Source organism: Labeo rohita, chromosome 14 (genome assembly GCF_022985175.1).
Source record: "Labeo rohita strain BAU-BD-2019 chromosome 14, IGBB_LRoh.1.0, whole genome shotgun sequence".
Classification (NCBI taxonomy): domain Eukaryota; kingdom Metazoa; phylum Chordata; class Actinopteri; order Cypriniformes; family Cyprinidae; genus Labeo; species Labeo rohita.
The window spans coordinates 10,188,872-10,209,547 of NC_066882.1; the positions used below are offsets into that span (position 1 = coordinate 10,188,872).

The 20,676-nt window shown below is 41.2% G+C and overlaps 2 protein-coding genes across 7 annotated transcripts in view; both read right to left on the reverse strand.

The window, feature by feature from the left end:
- Positions 1-15,211, reverse strand: part of afap1l1a (actin filament associated protein 1-like 1a) — a 42,060-nt gene extending 26,849 nt beyond the window's left edge. Inside the window, exons 1-2 of one of the 3 annotated variants that reach the window (XM_051128196.1) lie at positions 15,077-15,177; positions 9,029-9,161 (exon numbers count right to left, since the gene is read on the reverse strand). Coding sequence is in view for 1 of the 3 variants with exons in the window: in XM_051128195.1 (XP_050984152.1) it covers positions 15,077-15,095 (19 nt within the window). In the remaining 2 variants the exon portion in view is untranslated. Of the gene's footprint in view, positions 1-9,028; positions 9,162-14,301; positions 14,434-15,076 lie in introns of those variants that run through there. The other 2 variants (XM_051128195.1, XM_051128197.1) reach the window with 2 other exon arrangements.
- Positions 15,212-15,338: 127 nt separating this feature from the next.
- The window catches only part of ablim3 (actin binding LIM protein family, member 3), a 75,324-nt gene continuing 69,986 nt past the window's right edge, over positions 15,339-20,676 (reverse strand). For 3 of the 4 annotated variants that reach the window (XR_007829068.1, XR_007829070.1, XR_007829069.1), the window contains 5 exons: positions 18,945-18,974; positions 17,997-18,052; positions 17,658-17,718; positions 16,932-17,549; positions 15,339-16,840 (listed from right to left, as the gene is read on the reverse strand). Coding sequence is in view for 1 of the 4 variants with exons in the window: in XM_051127720.1 (XP_050983677.1) it covers positions 16,727-16,840; positions 16,932-17,012; positions 17,542-17,549; positions 17,658-17,718; positions 17,997-18,052; positions 18,945-18,974 (350 nt within the window). In the remaining 3 variants the exon portion in view is untranslated. The remainder of the gene's footprint in view (positions 16,841-16,931; positions 17,550-17,657; positions 17,719-17,996; positions 18,053-18,944; positions 18,975-20,676) is intronic. The other variant, XM_051127720.1, reaches the window with a different exon arrangement.

Consider the following 20,676-nt stretch of genomic DNA (forward strand, 5'->3'; position numbering starts at 1 on the left):
TCACTTCAACTCACGGACATGAAAAACAACCCACAGCAACAGTGTTAAAGTAGCCCAATTTCACGGGAAAACCGGGGACTTGCCAACACTGTCGGCCTGCGTGGCGCCAATGCATCTTGAACAAGTCTGGTATGTTTGTGTTTGGTGCTGCCACATAGCATTGCTGGGAAAGATGAGACGTATTCAGTGACGTAAGACCCGGCTCTGTGGTGGCCCTCTAGCCCGTTGAAAAGCAAATTGGTTCTTAGAAGGCTCGTCAGTCGAATCAACTCCGAACTGGCAATAGCACTAGCTCTGAACTAGCACTCGGTGCCTGCTGGTGGAAAGGGAGCATATATGGAAAAAAATCGTGGAAGGTTTTCCTCAAAAACCTTCATTTCTTTTTGACTGAAGAAAGAAAGACATGTTGGATGACATGGCAGGACTGTTACTTTCCATAAAACCATAAAAAAAAACCCCATAAAAGTAGCATACAATTTTAGCACTCTTTTGAAGCCACACATGGATTAAGCGTTACATCAACGTAACAAGAAAATAGACAGGAATTTTCATCTCATGCTAACTTTAATTCAGTGAAACTAACTTGAGAAGCTGATCGGTTCGATTAATCAAAAATCATTGAGAAAATGATTAACTGAAAAATGATATCAGTCATCATTCTTTCTTTTATGAACAGGCCATTGTTCACAAAACAGGAAGTCTAAACTCAGTCTATCGGTTGAGCAAGAACATGTTAGATTGCTCAAACAAACAGATTCCCATAGTTTACACACTGGGAAATCAAGCGAATGACTTACTTCTAGTTGTCTCTTCACATTAAGCTGAGACAGGAAAAAGTGAGTTAACATTAAAAAAAACAAAAAAAAAAACAAAGACCTGTACACATTACATCTCACAGGGATGGTTCACCCTGAAATAAAAACTCTGTCATCATTTACTCAGCCTCATGTCGTTCCAAACCTGTGCAACTTTCTGTTTTCTATGTAACACAATTAGAGAATGTTGGTTACCAAACATTTTTGGCGACCACGGACTTTCAGTGTTCGGACAATAAAACCCAGAGAGATTACTCAAAATCGTCTTTTATGTTGTACTAAAGAAAGTAAGGCAAACTGGTCTGGAACGACATGAGGTTGAATAAATTAGGACAGAATTTTCATTTTAGGCTGAACTATTCCATTAACTAACCATATCTGAAACGACTATATCTACAATATAAAACTAAATAAGAAAATCCTGCACTACCCCTTATCTCTGCATCTCAAACCACAAACACACACACAGATTGCAGAGAAGTAGCAGGTGAACATGTGGAACAGCTTAGCCTATAACTCTCTCTGAGATCTGACTCATATACAGTATTAAAGCCTGAGCGCATTTGTGTGGAAAAAGGGAAATTACATGTCACTCCTGCTGCTTTATGATAGATGAGAACATGCTTTAGGTTATCATAAAATGAAGCTGCGCACACACACACAAAGAGTCATAAAGCTGATTTCCAGTTGAAGGAAAAGCTGCGCTCACTTACTTGCAATCTCTTGTTTTGGAAGCTTTCAGCAATCCCTTAATGCACTTTTCTATCTAGAACCTCAAATATGAACTCTTTAGTTTGTTCATAGACCAGCTATGTCAAAACACAGTTATTGCTTATCATATACAGAAACATTAACCCCAGACCCCCTGGCCGGTTCACACTAAAGAACATCCAAACATGGATAAATAGCTTCAAGAAAAACAATCTTCCACACTCCAGAGCCTTCAAAATACTCATTGAGGACACTAAGTAAAACAAATAGACAGAGGCAAAACACAAGAGCCCATCTCGAACGCCGCAGTGCTTTGTTGGGGGAGCCGCTGTGGTTAATGACCCCTGCTCCAGTGATGGGGTTTTGCTGCTGCTCGAAGAAAGCAGGGGGGAGTTGGCCATTAGGCTGGGGCCTCCCTCAGGTCACAGTGCTCCTTGTATCTACACACTGCGGCAGAGTTATGGACCCTGCAACTCCCACTCACCTGTTTAAGCATTAACTAGCTTTGAAGGCAACATTTTGGCTCGGTGGGGAGCAGGAAGCTTTTATGTTAACACTCCCCTTCGCTCCTCTTTATAAACCCCTTTGCCTGGGGGTCCTCAGTGCCAGGCGTCTGTTTGTGTATGTTTTGTACCGTGTAAGCATTTACAGGCTGTTTATCTTGGAAAATAGTATGTGTCCGTTTTATTGTGGCAAAAGTGTTTGATATACTATATAGATGTACTGTAATGTTCACTATGCCAGGTGACCATGCTCAGTATGCTCAGTAAACATCCAAGAGGGCCGAAGAATTAGTTTAGTAATTAGTATATTAAAATAAAGATGTAAATTCACAACGTATTTCCTGTATTCACCTAACAACAATTGTTTTTATTGAAGAACTTTGAGTATTGTGTTGGACAATGAGGGGCCTTTGAGTCAAAATGGTTGAGAACCGCTTATCTAAAACTTGAAACAAAACATAAAACCATATTATTATATTACAATTACACAGGAAAATAAATTAAACATGTTTAAATTAAATTTATTTAAATTGTTCGGTGGGTGGTTAAATTAAATTAAATTAAATTAAATTAAATTAAAAAGTAAATTAAAAATGACTTAAAATTAAAACATAATTTAAAAATAACTTGTATACAAAAAAGGTCAACTGTAAGTTACTGTGCAATATGCAATGAAAAATTATAATAGATTTATCAATGAGCAAATTAACATTTGATCAACCACATTATTATATTACAATTACATTAAATTTAAATAAAATAAAATGATTACTTAAAATGAAAATATAATTTAAATCTTGTATTTGTAAATTGTTACCTTGTGATATGCAAAGAAAAAAAAATAGATTTATCGATTATCAAGTTGAACAATTTTTTAGATAGAATTTTATATATATATATATATATATATCATATTATATATATATATATATATATATATATATATATATATATATGATATACAATACAAAATTGGAAAGAAAGATGTAAATATCATGTAAAGATTATTATTACTAGACTTCAGCAAAATTAAAAAAAAAAAAAAAAAAAAAAAAACACTGTCGAAAACAACACTAATTCTTTCCTGTAAAAACTAAAATACATTCTGCATTAAAAAACAAAAAAAAAATAAAAGTGAAAAATAATTTTAACATAATTCTATCTTTAATATCTATTTACAATTCTATCTAAAAAATTGGTTAAACTTGATAATTGATAAATCTATTAGAATTTTTCATTGCACAAAATTAAAAAAAGCCTTGACTAAAATTTTTACTAGACTTCAGGAGCAAAATAATAATAATAAAAATAAAAACTTTCCAAAACATCCCCTTCAAAACTATATTCTTCAGTTCTGCAGGAGTGAATGCAGGAGAGCTGACTTAAGTAAAGACTGATATCAAATCACTCAACACTATCTAATATCTGGTTTGAGAGAAAGTAAAGGTCGAAACAGGAGCAGATGAGGTGTCTGTAGGGTCATGATGGAAAAGCAGAGTCAAGATAATAATCCTAAAGCCTCTGCATCTGTTTCCACACAAAGACCTAACAGGCTCTGTTACGCTGTCGCCAACAAGTAGCAGCAACTCTTGAGGTTTAAAATCTGGTCACAATTGTGGTCAGAGTGTCTAATTCTTTTTTATTATGGCCTGTGCCTCTGTTTAATATCAGACGGAGAAAATGAGCAGTGGGAAATCCCCCAACGGCCCATCTGAGGTCATCCGAGCCATGGAGACCTGGCACAAACAGTGAGTGGAAGCATAATGGGTTAGGCAGGTGCTGGAACTCACACCAGTACAGTAAAGCAAACTGTCCCTGGAGCTGCAGGGGTCAGGAGTGGATAGGATGTGGAAATAAAAGCCGCTCGCTTTAATACAGCCTGGTCGTGAAGGTCAATGCTCCAGAAAAAAAAACCCGGACACCAAACCCCTGGCCATATGGCACGAAGAGGGTGAGTCAGCCCATCTCCAATACAAAGAATGTCTTCAGTCCTGCCAGCTTAATTCATATTGCTTATCGCCCAAAAACCCCCATGATTTCACTCTGCAGCTATGCCTTCCTTCAGCCCTCTTTTTTTTTTTTTTCCACGGCAAAGAGACGCAGTGTTTCACTGACACTATTAGGACTGTGCAGGCCTCTACGCTATTGTGGCTGCTGAATAACTAGATGCTTTGTCTGGGAATCCTTATGGACGGGATATTAATTGAAGTGTGTGTCTGGGTATGCAGAAAATATCAGAGAAAGAGGGAAGACTTCCAAGAGTTAGGGCAAAACCCTGACCTCTCACCTCTCCCTATCCGTCAACAGGCAGACACAGAGTTGAGAAGCTTGGGTGGAGCACTGACACCACTGCTCTGCTTTAAAGTGTAGTAAATAATGTACAATTTTTATATTAAAGTCTGTCTAAAGGTAATTCAGAGAGTTGTTTTTTTAACACATTAGTAAAGGAGAAGTTTACTTCCAGAACAAAAATGTACAGATAATTTACTCATCCCCTTGTTATCCAAGTTGTTTCTTTCTTCAGTCATAAAGAAATGATGTTTTTTGAGGAAAACATTTCAGGATTTTTCTCCATACAGTGGATTTCAATGGTGTCCCTAGTTTGAACTTCCAAAATGCAGTTTAAATGTGGCTTCAAATGATCCCAAATGTGGTTGTAAATGATCCCAGCCAAGAAAGAAGGGTCTTATCTAGCGAAACGATTGGTTATTTTCAAAAAAAAAAAAAAAAAATACAAATGAAATACTTTTTAACCGTAATACTTTTTTTAAATGCAAATAACCAATCGTTTCACTAGATGAGACCACATTTGGGATCGTTTGAAGCTGCATTTAAACTGCATTTTGGAAGATCAAACTCAGGGCACCACTGAAGTCTATTATACGAAGAAAAATCTTGAAACGTTTTCTTCAAAAAACAATTTCTTTATGACAGAAGAAAGAAAGACATGAATATCTTGGATGACAAAGGGGTGAGTACATTATCTGTAAATTTTTGTTCTGGAAGTGAACTTCTCCTTTAATGTTAGAAATGTATTGCTGAAAACAAAGACTGTGAACTACTGAATTGTAGAGTGTCTAAACAGTTTTTCACCATTTTTGTGTTCAGAATTTTTTGGACGGGCCTGAAATCAAGTTTTGATGACGTATGGGAGACGCAAGCATGCCCCTCCCTAACATTATAATAACTAGAGCATATTAGCATCAGTGGTTCGCCTGCTCAATCATGAGTTACTGTCATTACCGTTAGTGACTACAGCCTACAGCTTGCTAGCTAGATATGTCTTTGTCATGTAAATGCATATTACCTGATTGCAATAATTTACAAAACAGCTCGGTCTCCTTATTTAAATTTATTTGTATTTGACAGAGAAAGAGGCAGCAGCTTTTCCAATGTGTGGGTGTGGCTTCAGTGCAGACAGCGGACACGCCCCCAGCATTTAAGAGTGGAGAATACTGCTTATTTTTTTCATGATTTTGCTAACTTATTTTATTTATTTGGTGATTTTTTTAATCATTCAAATTTGGCTGGGTGGTTAACACATTTCTCTGTGATCTGACAAACTTAGGCCACATATTTAAAGGGGTGGTTAACTGTTTTTCTAGGCTTGGTTGTGTCTAATGTGTTAATGCTTCATTTAAAAAAAAAAAAAAAAAAAAAAAACATTTTTTCACAATTTGATAATCTGAATCAAGTCAGAGAGAGAGAAATGCAGAGCAGAGGACAGAGGAACTGGATTAAGAACTGCTACTTTGATTTTTGACACTGATTTCAAAACTTGTGAATCCAACAGAATCGTTAGAAGACAGAATCACGATTCATATCCACCTTTTTCTGAGCCGATAACATTAAACCTGCCCTCTTTGTTGCATGCTCCCGATGTCTGGGTTTATGTACATTTTAGGGTTTGTGATGTCACCAACCCAAGAAGTAGCTCATTTTAGTCCCTACCAACCGTAATTAAACTGCCATAATTTAAAAGACAATGGCTGCGTCCAAAAGCGCTAAAATGCTGCCTTCGGAGGCAGCATTCCAAGGCAGGAAGGCATCAAGGCACGTCCAAATCCAAATTCTGCTTCATTTCCTGTCTCTGGAGGTACCTTCTTGTGTTCGATTTTTGAAGGCAGCATAGATGTATCCTTTGCTGCCCTAGATATCCCACAATTCTGTGCATTCCGTGACGGTTGAGCTAAAAAAATTAAGATGGCGTCTAAAAGTTGCGTTTGGTGGTCAGTTTGTCAGTGTAAATGTATATTTCTGACTAACATTTTGCACTTTTGATTAGATTTCTAGCGAGAAATCAATATAACAGTATCTAAATATTTGTTTAGTTATCATCAAAACTCGTTCTATTTTGTTGTAGATAATTAAACCGTTACGCTGCCTCAGAAGCCTGTCCAAAATCGGTTTCATGAGGTGCCTTCGTGCAAAAAGCTGCCTGCAAAGTCATTGACTGATAAGGCAGCGAGGCAGCAAGTCAGCTGTCTAGGCTTTTGGACGCAGCCAATATCTCAGTTTGCATTGAACTTCCAGCATTGTAACTTTGCAGATATTGTTTATGCTCATACAGCAACATTACAAACTAACTAAAGTTAAAAAAATTTAAATCACAATTAACCACCCCTTGAATATTTCTTTACAAAGACTTTAAATGCATGCGCCTGTCCTTGACACGAAGACTTATTTCAAAAGGTAGATGACGGTCAAGGTAATGTAAATGTAAATATGAGAAATGCACAACTAAAAACAATTATTTTTTAGATTTTCCATCACATGAATACACTACATATATATATATATATATATATATATACACACACATACATACATACATAATATATATATATAACAATTATTTTAAATTGTAATATTTCACAGTTTTAATTAAATCAATACAGCCTTAGTAAGTATAAGAGATTTATTTAAAAAATATTTTTACAAATCTTACTGACCCCAAAAGTTTATTTTTGCTTTCTTTGTGCACAAAAAGTATTCTCGTAGCATCATAAAATTACGGTTGAACCACTGTCGTCACATGGACTATTTTATCAATGTCCTTACTACTTTTCTAGCCCTTTATTTGAGTTTCATAGACTAACGAAAGGTCTCACAGGTTTGGAACGACATGAGGGTGAGTAATTGATGACAGAATTTTCATTTTTCAACTATCCCTTTAAAAGGCAGTTGCCTATGCAGTAGATGAAACAGCAGCTCACTTAGTTTTGGAACAGAGCTCATGAGTACCAATGCATATTCCTGAGTAAGCAAAATGCGAATCCATAAAACAACGATAAATTTACTGTAACACAGTCAGCAAGATCTAGCTTCAGATACATAAGCTACAAATCAGGTTTTGTAGGTCACTACCGTGTAACTCTGCTTTGATTAACAGTCATTCCATCTGAACCAAGTATGAATAAATCAAGCCTGTCATGCCAACACCACCTGCACCTGTATGAAGATGAGCACGGTTAACAAACACAGTCTGGACTGATAACTTAAAGTGCACTGCCTACTTTCAAAGTAGTGGTCATTTAGCAGATGCTTTTATCCAAAGTGACATTACATTGACAGACCACCCTGAACAACCTGAGGTTAGCAATTGTGTGCCTGGCAGAGCACAAACCCACAACCTTTTTAACCACTATGCCACACACATCATATTTTTAACTCTACACATCTCTTTATCGCTAGAAGAACATTCGCATGTGGTGCACAGAAAGTTTTCTACACTGTCAAATGGTGTCACTGTGGAACCGCAGAATTCCACAACTTCACCATGGAAATCAGTGAGCGCAGCCTGTGCAATGATTCACCGGAGACTTGTTTAAGACCTTAAATACTGACACACACCTTGTTAAACGCTTCCATTGTCATGCATGAGAGTCTGGTGGGTGTGCACTGTCTAGTCCATTTTAGCTGGTTGAGTTGTCATTGGCAAGAAGACAGATGATGCTCATAATGATTGAATGGGTGGTCCAAGACGTTAAACGGTCAAAGCAAACGTTTCTAAGCCAAGTCAACTCTGTAATCACAAAAGCATGCATGCTGTGCATTGCCCTTGTCAGGGCTCAAGCAGAATTCGGCAGCTGACAGGCGCTCGTATTATTGCACTATATCCTGCTTACCCATATCCATGTATTTATACAAAAGTGGAATTCCCATAAGCCGGAGGGAACAGGTTGCTTTGTACCGACTTGCAACCGTGACATACAACAATCAAGGCCAGACCAGGCTTGCAGATTCTGCACCAACAAGAAAACACTGTTGCTATTCATTTTGCTGATCTGGATGAGAGCGGTAGTGCAAATTCATGTTTCATTAAAAGATTTACAAGACAAATGATCTTTGTTCCTGACACTCCTAAGCTCTTCCACATGCTCACAGTCTGAGGGAAACAATAATCATGATTCAGTGCAGAGTCTTACATGAAGAGACAATCCCACATACTCAACGAGTCAGCGGGGAGAGGTAGAGTCCCCTTCACGCCTACCTGATTCTCTGGCTTCAAGTATCTTTCTCTATCCACACATGGTCTGCTCTCAAAACCATCTGAAGTTTAATGATTCACATTAAAGTAAATTACTTAACCTGTTAAAAATGCTTCCAATCTAATCAGTAAACTAGACAAACCACATCAGTACAATCTGAAAGTCACAATTTGACCATTAAAGTGACCTGCTGATCACAAAAGATGATATTCTGAAGAATGTTTTGACTGTTTTTGTTCAGTCAGTCAGTGGGGATCAACACCAGGCTCAACTGACTTCCATTGTATGGAAGAAGAAAGAAAGCCATACCGGTTTGGATCAACATGAGGACAGAATTATCATTTTTTGGATTGAACAACAACATTATAGTCTTGGCATTCCTATACACCAAGAAGACATTCAGCAGCTAGATAAAAATAGTGACAGAAACAACATGCTTGCTCTGAAGGGGGTGTCTGCTGGATGTCTTTTTTTCTCCTCCGTCCCTTGTGTTTGTGTAAACACTCACATTCTGATAGATCAGGAATCTGGCAGGGAGCGAAGAAGAGCTTCGCTGTATCTTGTAAACAGTAACCGATGACACGGCCTTCACCTTCTGCAAACAGATGAGGCAGGTGGTTCCAAAATACACCTGTGGAAACCTAATAACAGGGTGGCAAAAAGAAATACTGCTAGTTTTAGTGATGGATGGAATGTCTGAGGAGAAAGTGGAAGATAGTTGCGTGCATTGTTCAAACGTAAACTGAGGTGCTCTGCTGTGTAATTACTTGCATGTGTCTACCTGGTAGTTGTCCCTGTTTTTAAGTGTGCAAAGTTGTGCGTTTTATGATCCTATACACAATCCCAGATGGCTGAGGAATTGTGTCATGAGTTAAGAGAGCTTTATTGGAATAAGGAAACCAAAGACAGTGGTGTGCAAAAGAAAGGTCCCCTTAGCGTCCCCTACGAAGGCAATATTAACTCTTTACCTTCTCAAAAAAATAACTAATTGTCACGAATCTGGTTGGTGATCTGCGGACCGCTCACCACCAGATGTCGCTCTCCCTCTGTTTACACACTCTGACTGTTGCACTACACCCCCGTCCAATCAGAGACCGTATAAAAGCCCCGGCCTTTCTGTCACTCACCGCCGAGTATTGAACAAGTTTATCTAGTCATACGAAGCGTTTCTTTGTGTTCCTCCCGTGTTGTGTCTTTCTGTTATTCTGGCTCCTCGTCTGGTTTGTCTCAACCCCCCCCGCCTGTTTATCGACTATTCTATTGCCTAGCCCTTCACGGATATCGTTCGCCGCTGGATTGACCCTCGCCTGGATTAAGGATTACTCTTGTCTCGCCGTCCATACACCTGCCTGCCGTTGTTTGACCCTGCCTGCCTGACCATGTTTATGTCTCGTCCTGTTAATAAAGGTTTGCACATGGATCCGCTCGCCTCACGTCTCTCACTCAACGTTACAGAATACTCGGCCGCAACAGGATCCAGCAGCTTTCATTTTGGACATTCTACAGGTATGGACTTTGGACTATTTAGTGTGGGCTCGTCATTTACTGTGGGGGTTGCGGAGGTGGAACGCGACAACGCGGTAATGGCGGCCGCGCACCCCGCTCATATAATGACGGCCGCGCCGGAGCGCGACGCCACAGATCCACTGGCCGCTTGGCTCACTCGGGGAAATGCGGCCACGCTGGAGCGCGCCCGAGCAATGACGACGGCAATGGATCGCATTGCTCAAATGGCGGCGAACGTAATGGATAGCATCGCTCTAATGGCGGCGACAGCTGTGCCCGTTCACAAAATGGCGGCCGCGTCGGAGCGCGTCCACACAATGGCGGCAACGGCGGAGCACGTTCACAAAATGGCGGCGGAAACAGAGCTCCGTCACGTCACAGCTGCCGTATCAGAACCAATTAAAAGTACAGTTACATTTCCTGAGGCAAGTCAAGTTAGAACTGTTGTTCCTGTGTCAAGTCGGGTTAAAGCTGTGTTTCCTGTCTCAAGTCAAGTTACAGAGCCACCGCACAAGATGGCTGCCACGCCAGAGCCACCGCACAAGATGGCTGCCACGCCAGAGCCACCGCACAAGATGGCTGCCACGCCAGAGCCACCGCACAAGATGGCTGCCACGCCAGAGCCACCGCACAAGATGGCTGCCACGCCAGAGCCACCGCACAAGATGGCTGCCACGCCAGAGCCACCGCACAAGATGGCTGCCACGCCAGAGCCTGCTAAAGCCCCGTCAGCCAAGCCACAGCCTGCTCAGGCCATCTCAGTCAAGCCACAGCCTGGTCACGTCATGTTTTCTGCTCCTGAGTCGGCACCCATCGTGGCCGGTCTTCCCGAAGCGGTTTCTGAGTCAAGTCACGCCCCGCCTGACGGCCCAGAGTCAAGTCACGCCCCGCCTGACGGCCCAGAGTCAAGTCACGCCCCGCCTGACGGCCCAGAGTCAAGTCACGCCCCGCCTGACGGCCCAGAGTCAAGTCACGCCCCGCCTGACGGCCCAGAGTCAAGTCACGCCCCGCCTGACGGCCCAGAGTCAAGTCACGCCCCGCCTGACGGCCCAGAGTCAAGTCACGCCCCGCCTGACGGCCCAGAGTCAAGTCACGCCCCGCCTGACGGCCCAGAGTCAAGTCACGCCCCGCCTGACGGCCCAGAGTCAAGTCACGCCCCGCCTGACGGCCCAGAGTCAAGTCACGCCCCGCCTGACGGCCCAGAGTCAAGTCACGCCCCGCCTGACGGCCCAGAGTCAAGTCACGCCCCGCCTGACGGCCCAGAGTCAAGTCACGCCCCGCCTGACGGCCCAGAGTCAAGTCACGCCCCGCCTGACGGCCCAGAGTCAAGTCACGCCGCCGCCTGACGGCCCAGAGTCAAGTCACGCCCCGCCTGACGGCCCAGAGTCAAGTCACGCCCCGCCTGACGGCCCAGAGTCAAGTCACGCCCCGCCTGACGGCCCAGAGTCAAGTCACGCCCCGCCTGACGGCCCAGAGTCAAGTCACGCCCCGTCTGGTCCCAGGTCTGCTCCAGAGCTCCCGGCAGTTGGAGAAGCCGCGCCAATGCCTCCTGAGGTGTCAGCCGTGGCTGTGGATCCTCCCTTGGAGGCGGCGCCCCGCACAAGCTTTCTGCTTCTCCCTTTTTCCTGTCTGCATCTTCTGTCCCAGCTTTCCCCAGGTCCCAGACCATGACGCAGCCTCCTGCTCCGCCCCGGAGGGCCGCTCCGCCTCCTGCTCCGCCCCGGAGGGCCGCTCCGCCTCCTGCTACGCCCCGGAGGGCCGCTCCGCCTCCTGCTCCACCCCGGAGGGCTGCTGCTCCTTCTCCCCCTATTCAGTCTACCTCCTCTATCCCTGCTCTCCCAAGGTCCCAGGCCGTGACGCGGATTCCTGCTCAGCCTCCTGCTCTGCCCTGGAGGGCTCCTGCGCCTCCTGCTCTGCCCTGGAGGGCTCCGGTGCCTCCTGTTCCGCCTTCGGCGGCGCCCTGGAGGGCCCCTGTGCCTCCTGCACCGCCTCCGGCTCCACCCTGGTGGGCTCCTTCTCTGTCGGTCCTGCCTCAATCACCGGGTCCTCCGCAGGGACCTGGCCCTCCAGCCCTTGCCCTGTCTCGCTCCCGCCCCACCGCTCCCCTGGACTGGTATTCTGTTGGAGCGTCTGGAAGCCGCTCTTTGGGGGGGGGGGGCTATGTCACGAATCTGGTTGGTGATCTGCGGACCGCTCACCACCAGATGTCGCTCTCCCTCTGTTTACACACTCTGACTGTTGCACTACACCCCCGTCCAATCAGAGACCGTATAAAAGCCCCGGCCTTTCTGTCACTCACCGCCGAGTATTGAACAAGTTTATCTAGTCATACGAAGCGTTTCTTTGTGTTCCTCCCGTGTTGTGTCTTTCTGTTATTCTGGCTCCTCGTCTGGTTTGTCTCAACCCCCCCCCCGCCTGTTTATCGACTATTCTATTGCCTAGCCCTTCACGGATATCGTTCGCCGCTGGATTGACCCTCGCCTGGATTAAGGATTACTCTTGTCTCGCCGTCCATACACCTGCCTGCCGTTGTTTGACCCTGCCTGCCTGACCATGTTTATGTCTCGTCCTGTTAATAAAGGTTTGCACATGGATCCGCTCGCCTCACGTCTCTCACTCAACGTTACACTAATGATGTCTTTCGCAATTACGTTTTACCTTTTTAGGAATCACTAACTTTGGGTTTAGACCAGGCTATGATTTGTGAACAGACGACCTACTAATCTTTCCTTTTATCTTTGATATGTTGTGTAAACTCAATCTTTTAGAGGTGGATGACTGGGGTTTAACTTTGCTGGGAGCGGCACTGGGGGAGGAGGAACTGTACAAAAACATGTACAGCAATCTGTGTCTCCAGACCACTGCTTGACCAGACGCAGCCGGTTTGTTCTGAGAGAGCCAGCAGGATTCATCTCATTGTCTCAGTGAGGGAAAGAAAAATACAAGAGCCAACGCCACAAGCGAGAAGCAGCGCTCTCATTCCTGCAGCATGCCAAAACAGCAACTATCAAAACAGTAGGACTTTCAAGAGATCAAGAGAAGTACTACCGCCTCACCATTGGGGTCCTGTTAGAACTCAGCTCCTTATAAAGAGAGACTTCACTTATTATAAACAAAGAAGCACAAGAAAGATCTGAGAGCCCAGGTCCAAGAGAAATTGAAAACTAAACCTTGCTACAAGCCTCTGAATCACTATGCCACCCACAGCAGGCTTATGTTCTAGGTGTATAGTTTCTCCTGAATGTTTGAAGTCGAGGGTCTGTATGAAGCAGATCAACGTTAAGTTGAAAACAGTAAATTCTTGTGGGAAATGAGGAGAAACATTACATGAGAGAGCTGCTGTTCAAAGTTAGAGTTTGATCATGTAGGCAGCGGATCTCTATGGGCAAAGGATAAGGCACTGCAGGGGAGGTAACAGGAAGTCCAACTGATAACCACAAATCGGTTCTTTGGTACAATGCGTTACAACGAATTGTTTGGAAACTGATTCAGCAATTCCTTTATGCAGTGACGCTTATGCCATCATGTCACCATGCATTCCCTCCCAGATACCACATGTACGTCTGCAACATATCTGTTAAAGATCACTTGATCTGGAAAGCATCTACTGTGTACAAACATCTGACAGACGTCTGTAAGATGTCAGTTTTACATACATTCTAAATCATAAACATCTTTAAAACATCTAATAGACGTCTATTTGACATCTGATAGGTAATGTCCTATAGACATTGCAGATGAGCAAACAATCTAAAAAATACATCTTGCAGATGTTAATGCACACGTCAAATAGACGTCTCCGAGATGTTTTTGTGCTATCAGGGCTGATTTAGAATGTATGTAAAACTGACATCTTACAAATGTCTGTCAGATGTTAGTACACAGCAGATGCTTTCCAGATCAAGTGATCTTTAACAGACATCTTGTAGGCGTACATGTGCTATCTCAGTTATTAAGTTCTAAATATTTTTGTTTGTTTTCGGCCATAGAGGGTTTGCACTTATGTCACGATTCGGTCAGTTACCCTGATGTGCAGCCATATTGGCAATACTCGGATGTAAACAGCAGCATGGATTGCACGGTTAATATACTACTGAATATGTTGCTCTGCTAATTTATGCTGTCTAAACCATGGGGGAAAAAATGTGGAAGTGGCTAACTCATATAGAGGACTTAGTAAGCAGGAAAGGGTGCAATATTTTGACAAACTAAAAGTGGTAAAAAGTAAAGATACGTACGAGCAGTATTATGATATTAGCCTAGTATTTCACCTACCTGACCGGAAAATATAAGATCAAACACAAATGTTGTCAAGAGTCTTGCACTGGAAATCCTGGTTCAGTTTGGCCAACCATAAACGCATTTTGTTCCTCAGTTGTTTGCACTTTTCTCCTACTGCCCAAAACATGACAACAACTGACCCTTTTCAGCAGCAATAAAGGGCAAAATATGCGAGTTTCGTTCGGTTCAGTGGCATTGTTTACAATTAGTGCCGCCAATATGGCCGATTGATGACGCACTCTGTTATTAAGTAACTTACTTTTCTGCTCATCAGTCAAACCATATTGGTTCATTCAAAATGCTTTTACTTTTAGCTCCCCGAATCATCACGAATTGTACACATTCGAAGCAGAGGTTTCTAAGACTGAAGAATCGGTCGAACCGATTCAATTCCAATAATGAATGAATCGTTCAGTACTGTTTAGTGAACTGGTTCAGTGGACTGGTTCAATTGATTCAACAGATCCGACTCAAAAGATTCGAACTTCGTTAATATGGAAACAGGGACGCGTTTGGTGCAACGCACCTTTAATAACAAATGCAAAAGTGGACCTAACTGTTTATATGTGCTCTCAAAATATTGTTACACACTCTGTGTGCAACAGCAATTGTAAGCAGTCGCGGATACGCATAATATAACAAGACAAATAAAAAAGAAATATCCAAAAACTAACAGTCTAAGCTCGTCTAGCGTTATTAGTTTAAGCAAATAAACTGTTCATGCAATAATTTGTGAATGATTATTTAACTACGATGTCATTTTACTCACGTTTGCTGTTTATTTCCATGTCAGAAGAATCAAACAAAACTCCTCGACGTGTTGGAAGCACACATTGCAGCCAGTGCACCCATCGATGTTATGCACTTAAGTGACAGACACTATCTGCATTGAAAGATTCTCAATGAAGTTACACAGACCGACTTCCCTCCATTATCCTGCTGGGTCCTAATGCTCCCTCCAACCGGGTTTGATGACAGACTGCCCCACATGACGACGCCACTCATCACACAAAAACAGTTTTACAGAAGAAAACAAACTTTTATTGCAATATAAGATGTACATAGTCTGTTGAAACTGACAGATAAATAAAGTTAGGAAGGTAGTGATTAAAAAAGAGAGAATCAAAAATATGGTTATACTCTAGCTCTCTTCCTTCACTAGGAAATTAATAGAACACTTCATAATCTATTGGGCAAACAGGTTGTAAACACTACACACAAAGGCAGAAAACATGATGGTTTCACCTGTTTGTCAGTGAGGTACAAAAACTACTGTCAGTATCCCTTGGCATGAAAGACCCCACGCTTACTGTTAGGTCTTAATCAAGGTTACAGTTTGTTACGTCACTTGCTTCAATGGTGTGATAATGTGTTTTTCATTAAGTAATATGTGAGTGTAAATATGTTATCCCTGTCGTTGGCCACACAATTCATGTTTACTTCCTCTGCATTTATTTTATTACAGAATCAGGTGATGTATTCGCCCTGTCATGACCCAAAAATATATTAAACCCACTTAAGTTATCACAGCATTTCCTGATCCATCCTAACAGGAGTGATGAAAGTAAACGGCACTAACCTAACCAACAGATCTCTTTTTTAAGAGCATATCATCTTGAAAAACAAAAGAAAAAAACATTGCACCATAATTCTTTCCTAGAATCTGTTTTGTCATAATCTGTATCAGACACAAGCCATATGTATTTCTACTATCACAATATACAATGTATGTTTCATCAATATTAGTCTAATAATCCTAAAGTGTACATTCAGTATTTGTTACTCCTTGGAAATGACCTGAACAAAGTACAGCACCGTAGTGCTCAATCTGCTAACTTCACAAATAACAGTCAGACTTTGGTATTCATTGTCAAGCAAATCATCGCTTATTTCAGCCCACTTAAGCTTATGTAGTCCTTGTATAATAGTGAAAGTAAAAGGACTGAAAAATACTATTTTATAACCTTTAAAATTAAATATTACTTAATGTACTTAATGATGGCGTCAGACGGTTCATCCGCTCTCATTATAGTTGTATTAATCGTATTTACATTCTGTTCACTCACTTTGCTGGTGCATAAATTAATAGAGAACATAAGGCAAAATTCAAAATCCTTACAATTCCTGATTCCATTCGGAAACAAAATAAAACGTGTTCAAGAACCACTTTACACTCAAGTAAAAACTAAAATGTTCCCATCATTCTGTTTATAATGTTATTTATCTTTCTTTGTCAGGTATTCTAGCCTGTCTGTTCATTTATATGCCTCTGTCACAGAACAGTTGCACAATTTCTAGGTACAGCCCAGGCATGACTATGTGTCTGAGACACAGGATGTGTTTGTTTAGTTAGACTGGAACAGATATTCAGGTCTCTGTGTGTGTGTGTGTGTGTGTGTGTGTGTGTGGGACAGGAACGCTAGAACAACCGGGCTTGTTTCTTCATCTCGTTTCTCTTCCACAGTGCCAGACGGTCAAACTCTACCATCGTCATCCCAAACACCTGATAGAACTCCTCCGGAGAAAGATGCCGCTAAAATGAAAAGGAAAATTCAGTACGTCCATCTCTTCATTATTTGTAAGCAATTATTAAACATTGTTATAACATTGTTAAAACGGTTTACCTCCAATCTGGCCCGATCGACATCCTTTGGCAACCTGTTACGCCCCCTAGTGGTCACAATAAGTGCTTCATATGGGTAGATCTGCAATGAAAGTTAGCATTGCATTGCACTGTAAATAATTGTCTTGACTCTATGAAACAATCATAGATTGGTAATGGAAAGCTAAGCATTGTTCTCATAGAAGGCTGTGCATTGGTCGACCTCCTTTTCCTCTCACTTACAAAAGTGAAAGGAAATCACAGAGCCTCTGGCATAGTAGCTGTAACTGAGACAGGAAGCGGCACCGAGCAGAACAATATTGTTCCTGACCAACCAGGAGCAAAGGGGTCAGACAAACCCCTGCCCTCTCCACAGCTCTTGCAGTCTCACTAAGGGCCAGCTGGGGAATGACACAGTGGCCTTATGACCTGGAAGCACTAATTTCTCCATCCTCTGGTTTCCACATGCTTTGACCAGCAGGACGTTGCTTTGACCCATCAGGGTTCATTAGACTGACATACTGTAAATCTGGGCTTTCCTCTCGAGTGGACAGTGTTTCAGAGGTGCCTCTGTACCAGGATGTTTTAGTGTCTCTCTGGGCCCTCTAGTAATGCTAAACCATGGTCCTTACCTTGTACTCTGTTGGGAAAAAAAGAAAAAAAGCTTTTAAAGTCAGAACTTATTTCTGTACAAATAATTTTACTCCTTAATATGCCAGCAAAATGTTGAAAAGACTTTTTTACTTGCCTCTGATTCCCCAGTTGACTTCACTGCCACTGTCATACTGATAGTAGTCTGCACTTTGTGGCTGGAAAACAAAAAAACAGGCAAACAAATTGTGGCTAAAAGTGTAATTCACATTTTTTCCAATCTGCTTTTATTGGTCTGTCCGTCCAGTTACTGAACATTAAAACAAATATAAAAAGCAAAACAAATAAGCAGTAAACGAAATATTTAAGACATTTTTCATACTATTTGACGTTAGAAAAATTGTATGCTTTAAAAAGATAAAAAATAAAAGAAGTTTAATATGTTACGTGCTACCAAAAATAGTTTTTACACTTCTTTATTTCCAGTGAAACTTACCCTGTGCAATCCATTCCTGCCATATCCAGGCAAAGAGGCTGACTTGGCTATGTAGTCTTCAAGTAATAATAATAAGACAGAACATTAAACATGAATGTTTGAAACAACATCAGTATGTGAGAATAGGTTTGTTAAATTTCGACTGCCTTGTTCATGAGTGCACACTAGAGGGCGCTACTGACCAGGCTTGAATCCATGTTGACAAGAGTGCATATTTGTCTGTTCTTTAATTTATGCACTTTTATCCAAAACAGATTAACTACAGACTACAGACACAGTCTCCCTGGGCTTAAAAGCCTTGCCAAAAATGTATGAGAATCATATATCTTGCCAAAAACACACGAGCACCTAGCAATCCCCAGGCGTTCATGGTTCTCTAGAATCTTCAGGTTTCAAAAACACAGGAAGCTTCAAAACGTATAAGTGACCCTGGACCACAAAGCCAGTCATAAAGGTCGTTTTCCACTGATGTATGGTTTGTTATGATAGGGCAATATTTGGCTGAGATACGACTATTTGAAAAACTGGAATCTGAGGATGCAAAAAAATCTAAACATTGAGAAAATCACCTTTAAAGTTGTCCAAATGAAGTTCTTAGCAATGCATATTACTAATAAAAAATTAAGTTTTGATATATTTAAGGAAGGACATTTACAAAATATCTTCACGAAACATGATCTTTACTTAATGATTTTTGTCAGGAAAATCGATAATTTTGACCCATACAATGTATCGTTGGCTATTGCTACAAATGTACCCATGTGACTTACGACTGGTTTTGTGGTCCAGGGTCACATATAATAAAACTTAATACTACAGCAACTTTTAATGTACAAATCAAAAAAAGGTAATTTCCTGTCTTTGTAAAATCCAAAAGCAGGTCCTCCTTTTATTGTAATACTACTGTAAAACATTATACCTTTTTTTGACACTGAAAAAGTCACTCACCATTCTCTGCTGCAAAGTTTGTCCGAGGAGCTGAAGGAAAGAGAAAGAAACATTATAACTGGATTATTAATTCAATGTAAATAACAGATGGAAATGACTAATTGAGTCAAATGAAGCAATAGCAGTACACTTTAAGAAACATTTCCTGAAACTAACTGTTGTGCATTATAGTGTGGAATAGGCAAAATATGCAGTTATAGGTTCATAACATGCTGCTGTTTAGACTGGTACTGAGCTCCTTATGTCCGCCATCAGTTCAGACCTCTATGTCTAGGTCCCCTGAGTTTTGGGACCACTGAAAGGACCATTGGAAAAGTCTCAAAACTGTCAACAAATAGAGCAGAGAGCAAGCTGTTCACTAGCCACACAAACACGGCACATCAAAGTGCTCAATGAGCCTGAAAAATGCTGATGAATGGAAAAAAGCCATGGCAGTGTAAAGGGAAAAAAAGGAAAAGAGAAAAGGAAAAAGCAAGGGAAACAAAAGGAAAGTTATGGATGAAAAGGAAGAAACTCTCGTTAAAAATGAAAAAGTTTAAAAGGCAAAGAGGTTGAAATATATATATGCAGCAAATCTGCATAAAAGTTTGCATTTATTTCATTAAAATGCAGTTAAAACTGTAATATGGTGAAACTCTACAATTTAAAATGTCAGTAAACTTAATTGAAAATGTAACATGTAACAATGTAAATAACAAATGTTATTTTATATAAGATGACATAATACGAATGTATTTAATTAAATCAATTTATCCATTTAATACATCCTTGCTGAATAAAAGTATGAATTTCTTCTTTTTCAAAAAAAATATTTATATTTAATTTATATACTAGTTAAATATGAGATATAAAGACAGAAGCTGCTTTTCCTCCTAGCTACACATTATTGTAATGAACATCCAAATCCCAACTTCCTGGCTATGTTTTATTTATCTCTGAAAACTCTTACCCACAGTCCGTCTTGTTGTGTGAAAGTGTTTTATCATTAGCAGCACTATCTGTTCATTACCTGTCTGTCTTAACCTTCCAGGATGTCACCACTGTAATCCAGTAAATTAACTCAGTTGTGTAAATTGGATCTACAGTGTCACTCGCAGACTTCCACTTGATCTATTTCATGTGTTATGCGGTAAATACCACCCATTTCTATTCATGAATAAAAGAAGACATGGGACACCAGCATTGGCTGCACTTGGCATTGTGAAGAGCAGCGATGGATAGGGGGGAGGGCGAAGCAGGAATACTGAAGCCAGATCCATGTGTGGAATGAAGAAGCAAACAGGGAACTAAAGAGAGGGAGGGGATGAAGGGAAAATTCCAGATGCTTTATGTACTTCCCCATGAGATACGCAGAAATAGAATTAAGGAGAGCAGCCCGCTCACATGCACATGAGGAGGGATGGAGAAAGCGGAAAAGGAAAAATGAGAGAAAAAAAAAAGAGTAGGAGTGAAGGGTGGGTTGTAATATAGGAAAGTTATTAAAGGGATAGTTCATGCAAAAATGAAAATTCTGTCATTAATTACTCACCTTCATGTCGTTCCAAACCTGTATGGCCTTTGTTCATCTTCAGAACACAAATTATATTTCAGATGAAATCCGAGAGATTTCTGACCTGCATAGACAGCAATGCAACTACCACATTCAAGGCCCAGAAAGGTTGTAAGGACATCATCAAAATAGTACATGCGACATCAGTGGTTCAACTGTCATTTCATGAAGCTTCAAGAATAC